The sequence below is a fragment of the Takifugu flavidus genome, chromosome 19 (genome assembly GCF_003711565.1).
Source record: "Takifugu flavidus isolate HTHZ2018 chromosome 19, ASM371156v2, whole genome shotgun sequence".
NCBI classification, from domain to species: Eukaryota; Metazoa; Chordata; class Actinopteri; order Tetraodontiformes; family Tetraodontidae; genus Takifugu; species Takifugu flavidus.
Genome location: NC_079538.1, coordinates 1274006 through 1293875, shown reverse-complemented (window position 1 = coordinate 1293875; position 19870 = coordinate 1274006). Strand labels below are relative to the sequence as shown.

Here is a 19870-nt window from a genome sequence, read left to right as displayed (position 1 = left end):
CGCTCTGCTGGGAACTTGTGTTTTCAGGGAACATTCAGCACCGTTGCGTGAGCCGCATCAGCATCAATCAAAATCAATTGTGTTGAAATGCTACTGTTACGTAATTTTACTTCATTTTAAGGATAGTTCTTTAACGTTTTAGCCACTTATGTGCACGTTCGGGAACTCGTATACGAGACGGTGAAAAGCGGCGTTTACGTCATTTTACGACAGATTTTAGGGACATACGGCAGAAGTCTTGCTTGACACAACGTGGAGTTGTTTACTATTTCTTAACAGCGGTGTTGGGCTGGAAAAACTGATGTGATACCAAAAACCCGCATCCACCTGTTGAACATTGAAGTTTGTGTTTGATCGAAGGAAATGGGGAAGCCAAAGAAAAAGAGTGAGCGTGTGATATAGTTATAAAACGCTATAATCGGCTATTAAAAAAGGGCTCAAGCGCTTGTAGCTAACTGCTAATGCTACCCCAACTTTGACTTGGTCTCGCACAGCGACACAGTTTGAGTGAAACTGTCTTTAATGTCTTCAAAATTGCTTCTCTGACATTCTTAAAAGCATAATTAATTTAAAAGCTAATTCTTGAGTGGGGACTTTGTGCGCTACCATTGCTCTCAGACGGCTATTAAGCTGCACTTGTTCTGCACATTCTCTGTACACTTTTAAATTCCACTGAATTCTTTCGCCATTAAATCGCCGAGTTGTGCTTAAAAGACGATGCTGATTGTTGGACTTGTTCAGGTGACCTCAGCAGAGCTGAGCTGATGATGATGACCATCGCCGACGTCATCAAGCAGCTAGTGGAGGCCCATGAAGACGGCAAAGATATCAACCTAAACAGGTGAGTCCTGGGCCCTTTACACGGAAATGAATCCCTCTTTTTAATTTAAGTGATATTATAGCGTTATTGATGTGCCCTGCTGTTTTAAGGGCACATGTTTTACTCCTAATTACTAAATATGTTAATTAGTAGACTGTTGTTTTCCGATTATGCTTTGATAGAGTAAAGACAAAGACTTCAGCTAAATATGGACTCCAGGCGCAGCCCCGACTGGTGGACATCATTGCTGCCGTTCCGCCACAATATCGCCGTGCTCTGGTGCCCAAACTGAAGGCCAAACCGATCCGCACCGCCAGTGGGGTACGTGACGGTGCCGATCTGGCTCAAGTTGAAATCTGCAGTTGTCAAAAGAGACTGGAAGTTTAAACAAGTCTGTTGTGTTCAATTAGTTGTGCTGTTATGACGGAAAATGCTTCTCTGTGTTTTGAAGATCGCAGTCGTGGCTGTGATGTGTAAACCACATCGATGTCCTCACATCAGCTTTACAGGCAACATCTGTGTGTAAGTGTTCAGTTGCGTGGTTGGATGTTTCGGCCAGAGAATGTGTGTTTTAACATATCTGGGATCATCTTCTCTGGCAGCTATTGTCCAGGAGGTCCAGACTCAGACTTTGAGTACTCCACGCAGTCTTACACTGGCTATGAGGTGAGGTACTCTAGGTCTAAAGTTTAGCAAACAACTGTTTGGCTCTTTAAGTTTTTTCATTTTTCTGCTTTGTCTGTATTTCTGTAAATGTTTAGCCGACCTCCATGAGGGCTATCCGAGCACGTTACGACCCCTATCTTCAGACGCGACATCGGGTGGAGCAGGTCTGTGTTATCTCCTGATGTAAAGTCAGAATGAATCTGTAGCTGTTCCAGTCTATATGTATCTTACTGTTACTGAAGCTTTTCCATTTCATCTTATTTTGGCAAAGTGCTAATTGCCATTTCTAAATTAGCAGCTGTTAATTTTGCCAGGTTAGCATCTTGATAATCTAGTGTGTTTCTGTGTTTAATGCAGTTGAAGCAGCTTGGTCACAGTGTGGACAAGGTGGAGTTCATTGTGATGGGAGGCACCTTCATGTCCCTGCCAGAGGACTACAGAGACTACTTCATCAGAAACCTGCACGATGCATTATCAGGACACACCTCCAACAATGTGGCCGAGGCCGTCAGGTACTTGATGGCAGAGCATCATTTTGTTCCTATATTTACATTCTAAGCCTCATTCTTTAACTTTTAAAATGTATTTCTTGACACTCAAATGACACCTCTTGTTATTTAGTAAATATGGAAAAGAGTAATGGCCAGTGATAAAGATAATATTTGATTTTGTGAACTTTATTTCTGGCCTTCGCAAAAATGCAACCAACAAGCCCAACAGGACACTAACTAATATTTAGTGTTTCTGTAAATACTGGTGTTGTGGCCCAAGTAGTGTTAAGTTACTGAGATAAATAGTGATATTTGCCTTTGCAGAATGTAGCAAATTAATGTTTTAAGCTGAATAGAATCACGTTTTTTGCTCTTGATTAAAATACACACTTATTCTAAATCTAATATTTATCTTTAATATGAAAGTTTGAGTGAAAGAATTAGTGTTTTATTTCTCCACTAGGTGGAGCTATTGTGCTATTTAATATCCACTCATTACCCTTATTTTAGTTCTTCTGGAGCTGTTTTTCACTTATGTTGTTGCTTTCACTTATTATCTTTTTTATTTGCTGATGCCAAAACTAATAATTGAGGTAATTTAGATTAATCTGAGACTGGGAACAATCTGAAAGTGACTACTGGGATTAAGTCTGAAGGGTTCACTTAGCAATGCAGCATGGGCCTTTATGTCATCAGATCAACTATGTTGTTTATATTTTTCCACATTAAATTTCTAGAATACCTGAAAACTAATCTTGCTTTCTACATGACAACCACACTATTGTTTGCCTAATTGATTTAGTTGGTATTTCTACTTCTAATATTTACCATATTAGCCCTTCTGATTGCCCTCGGGGCTAAACCTGGTTGTCTTCTTCCTGCACCACAGGCTGTATTGTGTCTCTTCTTTTTGCATCTTTTCCACTGTGACTGCTGCCACAACCCGTCAGCCACCCTGCAGATATTGTGATTACAGTCCCACATTTATTCTGTTACTCCCGTCGCATCACCCAAACCTGAAATTGGCTCATCCGTGCATGCAAGATATTGAGGAGAGGCTTTGTTGGAGGGAAGGGCTGTGGCACAGATGCTTTGAGCAGCGAAAGCATCTTTTATAGAGTTGCGGTTGCTTGTTTGACAGCACAGGCTCTTTAATTCCCTAAAGTCTGATAAGACTAGAGTGTCAAAATGTGGCTTCTCTGCTATCAGCCATGCCTGCTCAGACGTTGCGACTGGGAAAATTGCTGCTGCTGCTCAGTTTGTGGAGACGGAGATACTTGGTGTGATTGTTAATGGCTCTTTTCTCAGCATCTGGTCATCTACGTCTTGTCTTTGTATGGTCTGCCTCCGGTAAAAGGCTCGCCTTCCTGATGCACACGTCTCTGTTTGCGTGCACGCTCACCTGATCGTGATCATGACCTCAGCAGCGAGGCGCCTCCAGATAATAGACTTTTTATTGATTCATCTCATACTATCTGATCATTCTCTCTGGAGCATAAACTTGTGTAATTGTTGTAAATCAGCCAGCAGACTGTAAAAGATGGACATTTATTGCCAGCAGATGCGGAATCACAAGATGTATTAGCTGGTACGACGGTAGTCGGCAGTCCAGTTGGAGCAGTTGGAGTGGAGAAAATGATGGCTGGCAGGCGTGTCAGAAGGAGGCGTCTCTGCCTGCTCACTTGGGTTCATTTTCTTTTCTTTCAGCTGTGATTAAAGTCAAGTTATATAAAACCGAAGATCAGTCGTATGTTTTCATTTAAGAAAACAATCATTCGCCTGGCTGCTGCTTTTAGCATCTCGAGTTGGCGGACGTAGGCTGCTCGATGTGTGGACTCGTGGACTTTAGGTTCCTTATTATTTCTCTGGGCTTAAGAAGAACATTATTAGTTGAAAAGTCATTGCTGCAAGTGTTGTTGGATAGATTTTCACTGCTGTTTTGCCTCCCAGGTCATTTGGTGGGCACAAATCAATTGATTAAAGCCCGTAGTTAAGGTCAGAAGCATTAACCCTTCCTCTAAAAATGGAAATGATACTTTTCCCAAATTTGGTCAGCACCAGAAGTTTGGAAAACAGTTGCTGGAATGGGGGAAGTAAAGAAAACGATGAGAACGTGTCGTCCACCGACAGGTTGCTGCTTTTGAGCTCATTCCTGTAAGCGGCTAGTTTGTGAGCGCGGTGCCCGACGGTGAATTTCCCCCACAGATGCTCCAAATGTGGCTGAACCAGCTGAATTCACCCTCACCGAGATTCTTTTTGACACTTTTGGCTGAGCTGCCTTTATTTTGGCAGGCAGAGGCACTTCCGATGACGTCCACGGTCACCTCTGTAACCCATTTTCGATGAATTCAAGGAGGATATAATGGTGTTGACATCCGTTTGTTGTTGGTTCATTAAGAAAGTAACGACATAACCCAGATCTAAAATACTGAGAAACACAGCATCCATGGATCATTTGCGACACTGGGATATCAGATAATGATGCCGACTTTTTGAAGGTCAGCTAAAATTACAACAACCGCCGACAGAATTAATGATATCAACACATCTTGAAAGAAAGCTTCAGCCTCACTCAAGGTCAAACTCAAAGTTTGTCCCTAAGTTCATGGTGATGGCCTCCACTGTGACAGGATGTCAGAGCAGCACTGGGACGGCGCCTACCTCCGTCTATCATTTGATCTGGGGTCGTACTCGGCACCTGAACCACAGGCTCCACCTTTTTCTGTCTTTGTCCTCTTTGCAGCGATAAACACATCCACGATCAAGTAGTGTCATGTTCTGGGCCTCCGATTGACCCAATCATAAAAGTGTTTAGCGTGACCCGAAATAAATGCCATTAATGTTTCCTTCGATATTTTCGCCGTTCCAAACGTTTCCCCCTCCGTCATCTGTTTCCTGGAGTGCAGTAACGTGTCCCTAATGTGAGGTTAGTGTTAACTGTCTGGATAATGAGCCGTGCAAACTTGCAGCACGCAATTGATGTTGCTAAATGACCCAGTATATAGAGCACTCCAACATAGTCCAATAAGTAGTCCAATTACAACCCCCCCACCAAAAAAGCCAAGGTCCATTATATCAAAGCAACAGTTTTGAGATGTGATGTGAGCAGATTTAAAATGAACAGTGGTGACGGAGGCACCTCCCTGCTGCAGGTACTCGGAGCGCAGTAACACCAAGTGTGTGGGCATCACCATCGAGACGCGGCCCGACTACTGCCTGAAGAGGCACCTCAGCGACATGTTGGGCTACGGCTGCACCCGGCTGGAGATAGGAGTCCAGAGCGTGTATGAAGACGTGGCCCGCGACACAAACAGGTCAGCACCGAATCAGTCGGAATCGGTCCACAATGCTGTTTTTTAAACCACTGACATAAAATACTTGTTATTTTCCCATGAAGCAGAGGTTCCTCCTGGCACCAGCCGTGCTGCTGTTGTTATTGGTGTTCTTTCGTGCCTTGAGGCCTTTGTGCTGATATTTGTCTTGCAGGGGCCACACGGTGCGAGCTGTGTGTGAGTCTTTTCACCTCTCAAAGGACGCTGGCTTCAAAGTTGTTGCTCACATGATGCCGGATCTACCTAACGTGGGCATGGAGAGGGACATAGAGCAGTTTATCGTAAGTGCTTCCAAACATTATTACTCTTTATGGAGAATTTTCCTCCTCCGGTATTGCTCCGGGCTTTGGGCCGCGCTCTCTGCCGAGATGACGCTCAGCAGTATTTTCAAGGGTAATTTAGATTTAAAATGATGCATCATAATATGATGATACAATTAGACCAAATATGCACTTCAGTGTCATTTCAATTGGAGAGGACACAGAAGGCGGTTCTGGGAGAGTAATTACCTGCTGGAGAGATGTCTGATCTCAGAGGGACGCCACGTCATCAATGGGAGCAACAAACCCTACAGAGCTGAATGATCAGTTGATCTCCGGTGGGAAGACGGCTAAAAAAGGGTTGTTTTCTGCCAAAACGGAGTGACCTTTCAATGAAATCAGACATCTGACCTTTGACCTGGTGACAGTTGAGGTTTTGGTGGATGGAGAGGCGGGCTGTTAACACGTGGCCTCTTTACCTGTGGAGCGCACCCGTCACGTGCGTTAGAACATCTCCTCAGGCTTTCTACCACAGTGGTCCTAATACAAAGATCAGGTCTAGAGGACAGCACTCCGCCTTCAAGTACAGAAATGTTTACATTGATCTGGGACTCTTAATTGCCACGTAGGTGTAAGCGTATGTGGGTGTCATGCCGTGAAGGGGGCGGGGGGGTTAAGTCCGACCTGTCCAGGGTGCAGCGCTGGGTCGACTCCTTAGAGTGAGCGAAATAACCGGTGGTAAATGGCAGAAGGTTGGCTGCCAATCACAGTGATATTTGTTGGAAATTATTTAGAATTAGGGGGGGGGGGTTGGAGAGAATTTAAAAATGGAGTTAGGTAAGCTGAGTCAACATGGATCCAGACCTCAAGCAAAGTTGGGCGGTAAGTTGAATGTGAACTTGTTGTTTGTGACATCAGCAATCAGGGCTTCTGTAGTCTCAGCATCAGGTGCGTCATGGCGCCTCACCTCGGGGGGACAGTGTAACCTTCCACGTGTGGGTCCTGAAATAGAAGGGCTGCGCCAGACAGAACCTCCGTCCAGCTGTGTCGTGACTCGATAGTCTCCTGTCAGATGTCTGTCAGCAGCAGGCTCGCCTCAGTCTCCTGATTGGAGCCCGTCCTGACTGTAGGATGTAAACGAGCCCCCGCTCTCACGCTCGTTGGCGTTAGTTTCACATTAATAAAACAAGAATCAAGACGCCGAAAAACACATGAGGCAAATGAACCGATGAAAGTAATGAGCGCAGGTGAGACTGACGCTTATTAAAATGTACGTCACAGGCTCTAAAATCTTGGTGCAGCTTCTCTTTTCCTTCTCATTTGAGGTTCCATTAGAATGAAGCTGTCTCCAGAGGTAAGGAAAGTTCAGAGCCTTGATTTCCCTCTATAGTGGGAACCAAAAATAAAGCCTTCCATTCTGCTCAATGGGCTGATGGAGGAGAAGCCAAGTGTTTGGAGCCCCACAGAACACCACAGCTCCCCAAACGAGGAGCATTTCTGCTGGATGGAGACCGTGAGGAAGCAACATGAGGGGTTACTCCACCACCTCTGGGCGCCCGACCAGCTGAAACAGTCACTTTTTGCCAGAACGTCTGTGTTCATCTGGGAACCATCAGCCCATTGGTGCCAAATGCAGAGTTAGTCCTGCAATCATTGAATCTGTCTTGACCACGTGTGTCACGGTGTTTCCTTCAGTAACGTAGCAGCTTTTCCTGTGGTGATTATTCACGTTGTCGTGGCTGGCAGCTCGCACCACACACCAGTTGTTAGCGTAGCAGCAGTAGCGCTACCTTAGGTATCTGGGAGAATCTTTGGTTAAACTATATACCGGTAATAGTGAATTTTGTTGCACCAAGTCCAGCAGGCCGAGCCCAGAACCTTCTATATTCATAGCTGCCACCATCACATGGGCTTCAAGTCCAATCTAGGGGAGAGCGGTGTGTTTACGGAGCTATCTCCTGCTGAAGGAATCTCTGGTGATAATGTGCAGGGCGCAGTTAGAGATCCCCTCTGCTGATTTCAGGCTTGTCTCCCTCTCCCTAGCTAATTTGTGACTCTCGTCTCGTGGTTTTTCCTTTGTCTTAAACTTCTTCTTTTGCTCCACCTGCGATTTCTTCTTTAAATTCTCCCCTCGACTCGTCTGCCTCTGCCTCTTTTATCAGCCCGGCTCTATCTGATAATTCGGCTTGTGTCATGGCTCCTCATCACATCTAATCTCCCAGGCCACACTTGGGTTGAGCCTGGGGAAAATAGCTTCATGGTTGCGATGTTACCCATATAAAGCTTGAAAAGTTTTCACACTTGACAAACCATTCTTTACATTTTTTTGTTCCCCTGCTTAAGTTAAATGTAAATTTCTCCATAATTAATGAGGCCAAATCTTGCCATATTACATTCTTATCTTTCTTTCTGAGCATTTAAAGAGTAAATCCAGCGGGTGTCTACGCTGGCAACCATGATGTCACCATGATGCAGCGCAGCAATGAACAACCGTCTCGGTAGAAACTGGTCTCCAGCACCCTGCTTTGATCAACTAGAGGAATCTCCAGATTTTCCAGCGTATCAAAGCCTCCTAATGCCTGAGTTCGAGGTCCCGGTCGGCCGGTGAGGGACAGAGCGCCGCGTTGCTGCAGAGGGAGGCAGCAGAGCTGTTGCATCCTCCTCCTCCTCCCTGTACTGATAATGAAATTCGATTACAACTTCCTCCCAGATCCTCTCCCACTTATCTCTGTTGTACAGATGTGCTCTGTCCCCTGGGGGGAGCGCACTTTCCGAGTTTCTCTCCACTGACTAGCAAACTCTGATCGCGTATATGATGTTGCAGGTGCGGACTACAGCTCCTCCATTGCGGCTGTAAAGCTGCTTTCGGTTTAGTTTTGAGCAACGCGGGATGATTATGAGCCGTGACGAGGAAGATTGCGAGAGCCCGATAATGCGCTCCATTTTGGAAAATGTGTGTTTCACGGTTTTGAGGATGCTCGGCGGTGCAGGGCCTGGGGTGACATCGGGAGGGGGGGGGGCGCCTGGAAATCACACCGATGTGCTCCACCGCTCTAAAACAGAACCCCAAAATGTTTCCTGCAATTGAATAACAGAGCACTTTTGCTCTGGCTGCTTGGTATGGGTGCCGTGCTCTCGGAGTGGATGCGCCGCTTTCACAAATGGACCCCGACGCGTCGTCGTAATGCCCAGTGATCACGGAGAGGAAGGCCAAATCAAATCTGTCACCCTTTCCTCGCCAGTGCTTCTTTTATCTCTTCTCCCTTTAAGAATGTTTGCTGTCTGCCACTATAGTCAATTCAGCCCCGGTCTGCAGCACAAGCTAGGTTCCAGCGGAAGAACGTCCATGAAAAGATAAGAAGGATTTTCAGCTCACAGAAAACCAATATTTCATTAGAAAGAGCAGGAAGGCATCCTTCTACCAGCTTCCCCAGCGCGTGCTGAGGCCGAATCAAAGTTCCATTAAAGTCTTTACACCTTTCGGGCTTCAGACTGATAATTAAAAGAGCAGAATCAGAGTGTAGATACGACTGATCCACACTTTATCTTCTTGTCGCGCTGCTCCCGCAGCCTCTCCTTCAATCCTTCAATCTTAAAGGACATTCTGCAGCATAACAATGAAGAGGCTGATGGACTGGAAAATCTCACCAGTGACTCGGATGAAGCTCTATAATTAGTCATAAATTCCCCATTTACAACATTTGATACGCCTGCGTGTCAGATTTGTCCCAACATTTTGATATTTCACACAGCGCCTTGACGGGGTTTTTTATGAACCAAATGTCTGTCTAAACAACGCTTGGCCCACTTTTAATAACCTCCGGCACGGATCTGCGTCTCCTGCAGGAGTTTTTCGAGAATCCGGCGTTCAGGCCGGATGGGCTGAAGCTGTACCCAACGCTGGTGATCCGAGGCACGGGTCTGTACGAGCTGTGGAAGACCGGCCGCTACAAAAGCTACACGCCCAGCGATCTCGTGGACCTGGTGGCCAGAATTCTGGCGCTGGTGCCACCCTGGACGCGCGTCTACAGAGTGCAGAGGTGAGGCGTCAAGAGGAGTCCAGTACGCTATTTCCTCCATGATTGGTTTGATTCATGAACACGTCAATATGAGCACAAAGGTTGAATATTCTTGGATGGACGGGCGTCCGAAATGTGTCAGATTCTTGTCCAGAACATAAATTTAATGTGGGGAATCTCCACCATGCTGGTTCACAATTTGATGGTTTCATCCAGACTAGCTTTGCCACTTCCTGTTCTTAAAGGATCCTAAAATAATGACTAAAACGTTACGCTGTCAACGTAAGCAGCTGGTGTTCAGCATGGCTTCAGATTCCTTTTTAAAGCTCTGTAATCCATGGTCCATCAGGGACATCCCCATGCCACTTGTGAGCTCGGGGGTGGAGCACGGAAACCTGAGAGAGTTGGCGCTGGCGCGAATGAAGGACATGGGCACCGAGGTAAGACCTTAACAGCTCTGCTACTGTACAGGACTGCACAGAAACGCTGGCTTCCGTCAAAGCCAGAGCCAGAAAACGGGCCTGGATGGGTAATTTGCACGTGTAAATCAGAATAAAACAATATGCTCAGGACGTGGGAGCGCAAATTTAAGGCGCCCTCCCTTCTGCATCTGCTAATTTTCTGAAAAAAGTCAATGGAGCAGAGCTCAGTCAGCATGATGATGATGATGGTGGTGGTGATGATGACCTGGTGCCAAGTTTCATCAAAAAGGGCCTGAGGATTTAGAGGCTCATCCCAAGTGTTCATCAGAAAACACCTATGGGGTAAAACGCCTCCAGTTCACGTCTGTTGTGCACAAGATAGGTTTTATTGACCATCATGCTGAAATAACGGCGCAGTCAAATCAGTGATTATGTCCCCCCCCAAACCCTGAAAATGTTCCCCCTTTTCTCACATCGTCTCCAACAGGCAGCATTCACCATGGCAACTTCTCCCTTTCAGAGCGACACCACATTATCGCAGCAGCACGCTTAAAGTTTGGAATGACTTTTAAGGATTTTCCAGCCTTGTTTAACCCACAGGGCAGTTTTTTAAACCGTTATTTCCTTCTTTTGCTTCCGTCATTTCGGACTCCTCATTGTCCCACTAACGTAGTGACAGATATAGTTTGTTTTACGACTAAACATTCAGTCTTTAATCCCGCTGTTGCCGGACTGAATGACGTGAACGTGTCTGCAGTGTCGAGACGTCAGGACCCGAGAAGTCGGGATTCAGGAAATCCACCACAAAGTCCGGCCGTACCAGGTAATGAGCGAAAAAGGAAAGAGCTTCTCATCGCCCCAGCGTACTGATACTTGAGGATGTGTTCAGGTGGAGCTAATACGGAGGGACTACGTGGCCAACGGCGGCTGGGAGACCTTCCTCTCCTACGAGGACCCCGAGCAGGACATCCTGATCGGCCTGCTGCGTCTGCGCCGCTGCTCGCCTCAGTCCTTCCGTCCAGAGCTGAAAGGGGGCGTGTCTATCGTGCGAGAGCTCCACGTTTATGGGAGCGTCGTCCCCGTCAGCAGTCGAGACCCCAGCAAATTCCAGCACCAGGTAGTTCTAACCCGCTCATCCCAAACTGGATTAAGTCTCCTCTCAGGAAGATGAAGATGACGCTAAGATGAAGCACAGTGCAGCTAAAGTAGCCTAATGTCAGTTAATAACACCCAATTCCTTGGCCATTTCCAGGGTTTTGGAATGATGCTGATGGAGGAGGCGGAGAGGATCGCCAGGGACGAACACGGATCCAACAGACTGGCTGTAATCTCAGGTGAGCCCACCTCATGATACATCAGACTCCAGCAACCGGAGACGCAGGTGACACCTCTGCAGCTTAATACTTCCAACATTCCCATTTCAAATTTATCCCCACTTTCTGGAAGGACTCGCTCCATCGTCCTACTTGGCGGTGAGTTACGGTCACAGCGAGACAGCATTTTGGAGACCGTCATAATGGATTTAAAGTCAAACCGTCGTGATGTGCCCGAAATGTACAATATCAGCTTTCATGCACAGGATTAAACCAATTATGACCACTTTCACACTGTTTGGACAGGGTCAGGAGTCAAGGAAAGTGGTTTGAGTCCAGATTGAGCAGAAAAAGTCTTTAGAGTTCATGTGATGCTGCTCATTGAGACGTTTAAGTTAAGTGAGCAAATTGGGTTATAAAGCAGTTTCACACAGCAGCAAAGCTAAAGTGGAGAGCTCAGAAGATGGCTAACGTGGATGAGCACAGAATTCCCAAGTGAAGAAGACTCAGAAGGAGAAAGACGTCAGACTCTAGATAAATGTTATGTTCCTTCATCTCCTCCTTTAGTCTTTTAGTTGCTGATCACCGAGTGGCGGAACTTTGCATGACGCTGTGGTTTATTTCTCTGATCAGGTGTAGGAACACGCAACTACTACAGGAAGATGGGTTATGAGCTGGAGGGCCCCTATATGGTGAAGCACCTGTGGGAACCTGGAACAGACTGAACCTGGACTCAACCTAACTCGGTGGCTGTGTTCACACGGCAACCATCCCTTTATCAGCTCAAGTTTCTGCCCCACATTTAGGAAAACTCCAATTATCAGAGGACATCAAGTTGTTTTTATTCCTTGGTTTTATCTGATGTAAAGCAGCTGATTTAAGATAAAGAAATGTTGCGAGAGGGTTTAAAGAATAAAGTTCTTTCATACGAGATTTGCACATTTTCCATGACTCCAATGACTTTTAAACTTTTCACCGTTCAGTTCCACTTGTGCCTCTGAGGTACCGTCTTCTAAGGTGGGTCCTCATTCTGCAGAACAGGCAGCTACAGACGCAGAGCTGCTCAGCTCTTTCCCTGTGTCTAAGTGCTCCATCTTTTGCTTCTTCTTTTATTTGATATAAATAATTTTTATGTGCGCTTGTGGGATGAGAAACGCCTTGAGCAGCACGCTACCATTTAATCATGTTTATGTTGTGGCTAAACAGAGCCCATTACCAGCGAAGCTGTTCATTACTGCTTGGCAGAGGAAGAATGGAGAGTGGAGAGCTTCCTCGGCCGGGCAGCTGTTGTGTAATTGCTCGATTTTAATTTATAGGCCAGGAAATTGAATATTAAGAGTTACATAAAATCAGCAATTTTAAAAGCCTTTCCGTAAATCCTGTTTGTTTTGCGGCGTGCCTGCGGCTAAATTCTAGGCGGTGAACACAGCTTTTCCTCCAAGATCGCTCAATAATTCAATGATAGGAGAGCCAAAAAGGTTTAAGCCCCCACAGAAAGGGCACCTTGGAGACCAACGCTTGATTGCCCTCTCATTATTTGACTGACTCATTTCAGGCTTCCGGTCCCAATTCCATCTGTCATCTGACGACACAACACGGCCCAGAGCTACTGGAAATGATTCCTCGTTTAAAATAGAAGTCAATAAAGTGCAAAAGGCCAGAACACGCGTCCCATATAGACTGGAGATGGGTGGTGGAACGAACGGCTCTGCGTCATTTCCCGGACGTGCTCACCGTGTCGTGATCCGACCCCCGAAAGTTCCTGGCCTCCCCGTCTTAGTGATGCCATCAGTGGTGTAATCAGAAAAAGTCGCTTCTCCGCAGGCTGAGCTGGGCCGTGCTGCAGGAGGAGGAGGAGGAGGTGCAGCTCCTCTCCGCTCCTGCCGAGGCGGCGAGTTCCCAAGAGCGCCACAGCTTTGCTGTTGCATCGCTCATGAATGAAGACGATGGTCAGCTTTTACAGCTTCACACGTCTCCAAAAATCTTCACGTTTAACATCCATTACCAGGTGTGAGGACACCCCCACCCGTGGCATCACTTCCTGTAAATGCTCCTGAAGTCAGAGGGGTCAGAGGTGAGTACGACTGGCTGCCCGGTAACGGTTACAGCGCCAGCAGAGGTTCGTTGAGTCTGACCAGCTAACTTCTCTACTGACATCAGAAAAAACACAAAAGTGCAGCACAAAACGTATTAAAGTTTTATTTTAATTAATAAAAGACAGTTCACATGGACAGTTTCTGCACGGCCAGCTTATATACTCTCAATGACTGATGGCCAGTAATAAACCCAGATGTGATCTGGAATGTGCGTAACCTCTGGATTTAATTTCCTGCTCACAAAAACCACTATATTTAAAAATTATTTATATCAATTGATTGTTAGTGTGTGTTGGGCTTCACCATGTCGAGCCCTCACAGCACGGCTGCAGCTTATATCCAATGATACCCCATGAAAATGTTTCTCTTAGAAGTAGTAAAAGCCGTGGAAAATGTGAAAAAGATCAAATTCCATCCTGTTGTAGGATGAAATGTCAACGGATTTCAGTGGTTTCATCAAGATTTCTTTACAATTCCACAACTCGGGAGGAAGCCAAGTGCAATTTGGTCATTAAAATGTTTTTCCACAGATCCTTGCTAAATAAAGAAAGCTGAGAACCCCACGAGAACATCTGATAGATGCTGTGAAAGATGAAAAGAGAAAGAAGAAACACTGCCAGTTCGGACGAAATGAATTCCAAGCTGCGTGTTTTGGCTGGAGATCGATGTGGAAAAGCAGCCGAGATCTTGTGGAGCCAAAGACGACTGCAGCAGCACATTTATACACAATAAAATCCAGTCTTTTGTGTCAAGCGTTGAAAGCGTCACCCCAGCATGGCGCCCACATCAAACCCGGCGTGGCGAGGTCCCACCAGAGCTCTGAATAAGCCTCTCTTCCCTTGGTGACTGCAGCTTGTTTGTGTGACAAAAATAGCACCCGAAATTCAAAATGATCCGCGCAGCGGCAGTAAAGTGGCTGTAGCTTATGGGCTGTAGGCGTGCTGCCGTCGGGGGGCCGTGGTCAATGCCTCCGACGTTGGGGCCAAACGCTTCCTGCCATTACGGCATCGTCAGCTCGCTTCCTATCAGTGGGAGTCCTCTTCAAGAGCGCAGCTCACTCTGGCCTCCAGCTGCGTGGCTGTGGGCCTGGCGTCCGGGTCCGCTGCGAGCATGTCTAAAAGCAGGGTGCACGTGGCCGGACCGGGAGGGGGTGGCAGCGGGGGCGCCCTCCTAAACTTGATAGGGATGCTCAGATGCAGCTCCGCATTCTCCCACAGGGCTTCTCCCAGGGGCACCAGCCTGCCGGAGCGCCCCTTCCACACGTAGGCACCTAGACGGGGAAGAGCGGAGCACATTGTGGAGTTATGCTGCAGCAGGGTCCAGATCCACGGCAACCAGAGCGGGACAGCGCCGCAGCGCCACGGAGATTGCGTCTGCCTGCCGTCGACAATTTACTGGGGGACAATTTGCCAGTAATTGCCCACAGAGACAAAATGCCCCGAGGACTACAATCGTGTGGAGGGTTTTCTGCGAGCAAGCGAGCTGCTCAGATGCAGAATAAGTGGTTATTAAACAGCGACAGAATTACAATCGAGCCAGAATAAATGAGAAACATCAGAGCACGGGAGGCTGAGGAGCAGCCCTGCCGATAAAACGACGTCTGACACCAAGCAAATGTTAATCAAGGCCATAATTCCATGTGGCATTTTAGGACGGCTGAAGAAACTTTCAATTCTCACACCCCCTCATATCACAGGTGCTCTCTGGTCGTGACCTTTAGCTTTACAAGCTTTCTTGAAGCACTTTTCTTCATCTTGAATCCAAAGTGGAACGACTGAGGAGCGTTCGTGAGCTCGGCCAGCACCGTTTGGGCAGGACACCCAAGCCGAAAGGTTTCACCCCCCCCGGAGGACCGCCCTGAATGTGCACACATCCTGTGCTAGGCTTCATGAAGCTCAGGCTGTCTGCTCCCCTGCTTTGGAGTTCATAGAATAGAAAGTCAAATAATGGAGCCTTTTATCTGCCGGAGGAGCCTCCAGCTGTCTCTGACCGTTTGTTTTCTGACAAAGACCACTGTGATCAGGCTGCTAAGATCCATTTAGATTCTATTCCTCAGATTAGCCACAACCCTCGGGCTGCGATTGGAAACCAGATGCTCAGACCTAAAGTTGGGAATAATGTTGTGTATCAGGCAGCCTTCAGAAGGCCCAGACCACATTCACACCTCGTTTTCCAGTGACCGTTCATCAGAAGGAAAGATCTTCAGAGTGGTGCGCAGAAACGTGCACCTCTCATGCGGCCGATGCCGACGCTACCTCAAGTACCGAAAGCTGCTTAGATTAGCAGAAACAGTGCTAGTATAATCAGCGAGCACATCCCATAATCTTTCATCTCATTGCCATTTAGAGGCGTGCTAGCAGGGTTAATAAATAGATGATGTATGGAATGTGACGTTTTTAATATGAGCCGGTTAATCAAGTCACACTGGGTGCACAATGATGTGTCCCCACGTGTCCACACACGCAGCCTTTCAATGGGCAGGACAGCGTGTCCTCTCACGTCTCCCCGCCGCTAAAGAATACAGCTGAATACTCCTGGTGGGGCGGCAGCTTCACTTCGGTTGAGGACTAGATGCACCAGCTGCGTACACCTTCTGTCCTCGGGACACTTACCAAGCTGCTCCTGCGTCGTTCCTTCTTCTACGAACGTGATCCTCTCCAGGACGGCCCAGAACATGGCGCCGAGGGAGAAGATGTCTGCCTGAGCTGTGTAGGTTAGTCCCCCCCACACCTCTGGTGCCATGTAGAAGTCCGAGCCGCAGGTGGAGGAGAAGTGCTGCCTGGTTAGCTCCCCTTCAGACACACCTGGGCTCATTTTGCTCAGCCCAAAGTCTGCCACCTACAGGGACATTTCAGAACTTCAGCCCCAACTGACCTGAATCACAAACGGAGCTTAAAGTGTCAACGTGGCAAAGGCGTGAAATGAGTTTGACACGTTTCCTGAATAGCTAAAGCACTGAGCTCAGAGGCGTTAGGTGGTCACAGGGTGGACGGGATGAAGAAATGTGTCTCAGCAATGGTGAAAAACACGGATGTGTTAGAGGGAAATTCCTCAGTCAGGCCTGGATCCCCCCGCTACAAATTTATCTTGCATTTATCTGGGCAGGCAAATCAACTCCAGAATTTAGGAGGCTTTTAAATCCCGTTGCACCACATTTCCTCAGCAGTGTGCATGAACAAGTACGTCCCTTGATGTGTAGATATCGAATATGATTCAACTACATCTATACTACTATAACAGGCAAATGATTAAAGAAATAAAATCAGTAACCAAATCATTACAGACTTAATAGTGCTCTCTCTGTCTCTCTCACACACACACACACACACACCTCTGTAGCTGTGTAATCATCCCTGATCGTCCTACCTTAACAACGGGGCCTTTGGATGTCACACAGACCAGGACGTTATCTGGTTTCAGGTCCCGGTGGGTGATACCCAGACTGTGCAAGAAGGCCACGGCGCTGCAGAGCTGTCGGACGACAGCGTGGTTATTCTGGTTGTCTGGCAGCCTGGAGAGCAGGAAGTGATTCAAGTCGCCCCCGTCGCAGTACTCCATCACAAGCCACAGGGCTACGCAGTACAGCGGTGCTGGAGGATCCTCGTGCCGCTGCATTGATCTCTTCCTGCCTCTGTTCTGAGGCCTTTTGGGAGTGGAAACATCAGGCCAGTTGGGATCCACCTTGTCTTGCAGTTTAGCCCCAGTCTGCATGGTGTTGGTCCTGTCCTGAAGGCCAGAGACAGAGGTGGACCGCCTCCGGACGCAAGACTGCGAGTGATTCCTCTGATGTGGTGGAGATGCCTTGGCAACGCTGCCCTTCAGAACGCTCTCCACCAGTTGTCCAGGCAGTTTCCCTGCCGTCAGAGGCTTCAACGTCCTGGGCCCCGTCTGCAGGAGGCAGCTATGGAGTGCAATGACATTGACGTGGTTCTTAGCGGTAGCTCTCATGGCCCAGATCTCCTGCAGGTACAGCTCAATACACTCGGGCTTACTGCAGGGAAGCCGCTTAATTGCCACTTTTTGTCCCGTTTTGGCAATATGGCCTTCAAAAACCACACCATAGCTGCCTCGCCCGACCTCCTTCTCCAGCGTGTACAGCTCCTCCATCTCTCAGAAGCGCAGGAACCCGGTGGCAGCCCTGAGGACGAGGAAAACAGCAGTGGATTAATTAGCGCCAATTACAAAGTGCGGTATTTATTATTGCATCATTTTCTCTGTGTGGTGAGAACACATCCTTACGGGATCCAACTTTTACTTCAAAACCGTGGAAATTGGTGCGAAAGTTCGGCCATCGTCTTAAAAACTGACTGAACGGGGGAAAGGTCAGCAGCAAATGTGAAATGTGAGCAGGAAATATCTAAGCCTCGTTTATTAAAGCCGGCGCAAAAACGGCGCAAAGCAGCTTTAAAAAGAAAGGTCCGTTTCGAGGCCATCACTCTTGGGCCGACATACCTGTAACAGCTTCAGATTTCCAACGTCACCGAGCGAACAATGTTCAGCTTTTCTGTATACAAACAGACCGCAATAACAACAAACACGTCCGGCAAAACCGCTGACTTCCGCATTGGAGATTGGAAACGTCCCGCGCGACGTCTACGTGCGTTCTGATTGGCTGCAGCATTTCAGGCGCGTAGCCTGATTGGTCCAGAGCACAGCCAATAGTGTTCCTTCATAATTCGAACTCAGGGCAAAGGTTGCGAGTCTCTGGAAGAGGTCGATATATGAAGTCGAATAAGACTCGTTAAATTTAATGCGTTTTATGATTCATTAAATCAACAAAAACTGCCTTTTTGCCATGGTTTGTTTATTAGTCACATATATTGGTCGAGTGTGTAGGATTTATAAAAATACAGAATAAATGAATGAATATATATATATATATACACACACACACACACACACACACACATATATAGAGAGATATACATCTCTCTCTATATATATATAGATATATATACACATATATATATACACACACACACGCACACACAGAGTTGATAGAAATATTTAATGGGTGGCCAGTTTACGCACGCAAGTATACACCCAAACACACACAAAAATGACAAATGACAGTGCGGGTGTCCGTTTGCTCTCAGATAATATAATATAAATCAAAGTGATTTAAGTGAGCACACTGAGAGGGAGAAAGGCAGTATTCAAATGTGTGTGCTGGTGCGGTGTTTGCATGTGTGCCCTTATATGATCCATAGATCTTTATCAGCGAGGCCAAAACCTGAATGCAACTCATTACTGGAAGGAGATGGAGCTAGTCACACTCCACTTATTTATATCTTGAACCAAATGCCCTCTGGTCTATTATCATATCTCATTTGCCTTGACAGATATCTTCGTGCAGACATTGGGCAGAGTATTTGAGGGCGTTCCGAATTTACTGTTCAAGTGAAAAAAACAGAATTGAATTGTTCCCACCAAATTCAATAAAACATCCCAGGAGCTCCAAAACAGTGTTAATGATTCAAATAAGAATTATAGGTTTAATCACCTCTGTTTCCGATTAATTATGTTTCTGTGGGGGCTTTGCTTGCTAATTATGGAGTCCACCAGCAGGAGGGGCAACAGTAATTATTTCCCCTGATTGAGGTCAACCCCTTGTATTTAATCCAGAGGAATATCCCTCTTCAAACACAGAGTAGTCATCAGTAAACACTCCGCACTCAATTCCACAAGAGTCTCTCCTCCGAGGGCATCTTTCTCAGAGGACTACAGCGTTCATAATACATTACATGTCATACAACACACAATTTTGACTTGCTACAGAGCGCCATTATTCCCACTGAACCTTTGGGCCGGAGCGAGTGCCATTGTTTAGCGTTGTGGCGACTGAAAGGCCAGGCTGCCATAAACCCTGACAGAACCCAGCCTTCCTTTCTCTATGAGTTCCACATGACTGGGTTTAACTGTGGAGAGGCCTAGTGATACACCTCTAGAGAGGATACAGGTAAGAGAAGAAAGAGGAGCGGATGTGAGGCGCTCTCCCGGGCCTGTTGTGTTAGGGGGCTTTTGGAATGACAGTATTTTTGGGAATCTCTTAAACTAAAGCATAAGTCAGCATTTCTATGACTTGATCCAAAGAGTGTAGAGTAAAAATGAAATCTGCCAGTGCGCCCCCGTAAACCAGTATGTGATGGTGTCACATTGCTGAGGGTTCACATGTTGGGGCCATGGAGGCTCTGCTGGAACTTGGGCTCAGCTAGCAAGCTTTTCTTCAAAGTTCTGTCTTCTGGCATGTTTTGTCAAAACTGTAAATAAAATATTTGATAGAAAAGACTTGAATGTATAATTTCAATGCACACGATGTAGGTTATTTACACTTCCCTTTTGGGATTATTTTCCTAAAATGGTTGAAAAATGAACCACTAAATTGATAAATGTTGAAGAGAGAGACGCATGTTTCCACTGGTTCTCTGTAAGACTCACTTTATGCCAGACG

At 46.8% G+C, this 19870-nt stretch overlaps 2 protein-coding genes across 3 annotated transcripts; one reads left to right on the top strand and one right to left on the bottom strand.

Annotated features, from left to right (window-relative positions):
* The first annotated feature begins 131 nt into the window (after window positions 1–131).
* On the top strand, window positions 132–12254 carry elp3 (elongator acetyltransferase complex subunit 3). The gene is made up of 15 exons (XM_057016089.1): window positions 132–385; window positions 742–841; window positions 1003–1141; window positions 1272–1342; window positions 1423–1486; window positions 1582–1650; window positions 1844–1998; window positions 5130–5291; window positions 5464–5590; window positions 9416–9609; window positions 9938–10028; window positions 10768–10833; window positions 10900–11127; window positions 11263–11344; window positions 11957–12254. Exons 1-15 carry the CDS (start codon window positions 364–366, stop codon window positions 12046–12048), a joined length of 1662 nt encoding a protein of 553 aa, XP_056872069.1. The 5' UTR covers window positions 132–363; the 3' UTR covers window positions 12049–12254.
* A 1243-nt stretch (window positions 12255–13497) lies between these two features.
* si:ch211-63o20.7 (Serine/threonine-protein kinase pdik1l-B-like) lies at window positions 13498–18011 on the bottom strand. Of its 2 annotated transcripts, none has more exons than XM_057017477.1 (4): window positions 17872–18011; window positions 16786–17557; window positions 16032–16257; window positions 13498–14689 (listed from the first exon to the last, which is right to left on the bottom strand). In XM_057017477.1, the coding sequence occupies exons 2-4, from the start codon at window positions 17524–17526 to the stop codon at window positions 14445–14447; spliced, it is 1212 nt and encodes a 403-aa protein (XP_056873457.1). In that variant the 5' UTR covers window positions 17527–17557; window positions 17872–18011; the 3' UTR covers window positions 13498–14444. The 2 variants fall into 2 exon arrangements, with proteins under 2 accessions (XP_056873457.1, XP_056873458.1); XM_057017478.1 differs by lacking the exon at window positions 17872–18011 and adding an exon at window positions 17659–17831.
* Window positions 18012–19870: the final 1859 nt, after the last annotated feature.

Coding starts and splice junctions, on each gene's coding strand:
- elp3 (XM_057016089.1), top strand. CDS start 364: ATGGGGAAGCCAAAGAAAAAGA. Junction 842..1,002: donor AAAGATATCAACCTAAACAG/GTGAGTCCTGGG, acceptor ATGCTTTGATAG/AGTAAAGACAAAGACTTCAG. Junction 9,610..9,937: donor CGCGTCTACAGAGTGCAGAG/GTGAGGCGTCAA, acceptor ATGGTCCATCAG/GGACATCCCCATGCCACTTG.
- si:ch211-63o20.7 (XM_057017477.1), bottom strand. CDS start 17,526: ATGGAGGAGCTGTACACGCTGGAGAAGGAGGTCGGGCGAGGCAGCTAT. Junction 16,258..16,785: donor CCAAAGGCCCCGTTGTTAAG/GTAGGACGATCA, acceptor ATGTCCCTGTAG/GTGGCAGACTTTGGGCTGAG. Junction 14,690..16,031: donor AACGACGCAGGAGCAGCTTG/GTAAGTGTCCCG, acceptor TTCCCCGTCTAG/GTGCCTACGTGTGGAAGGGG.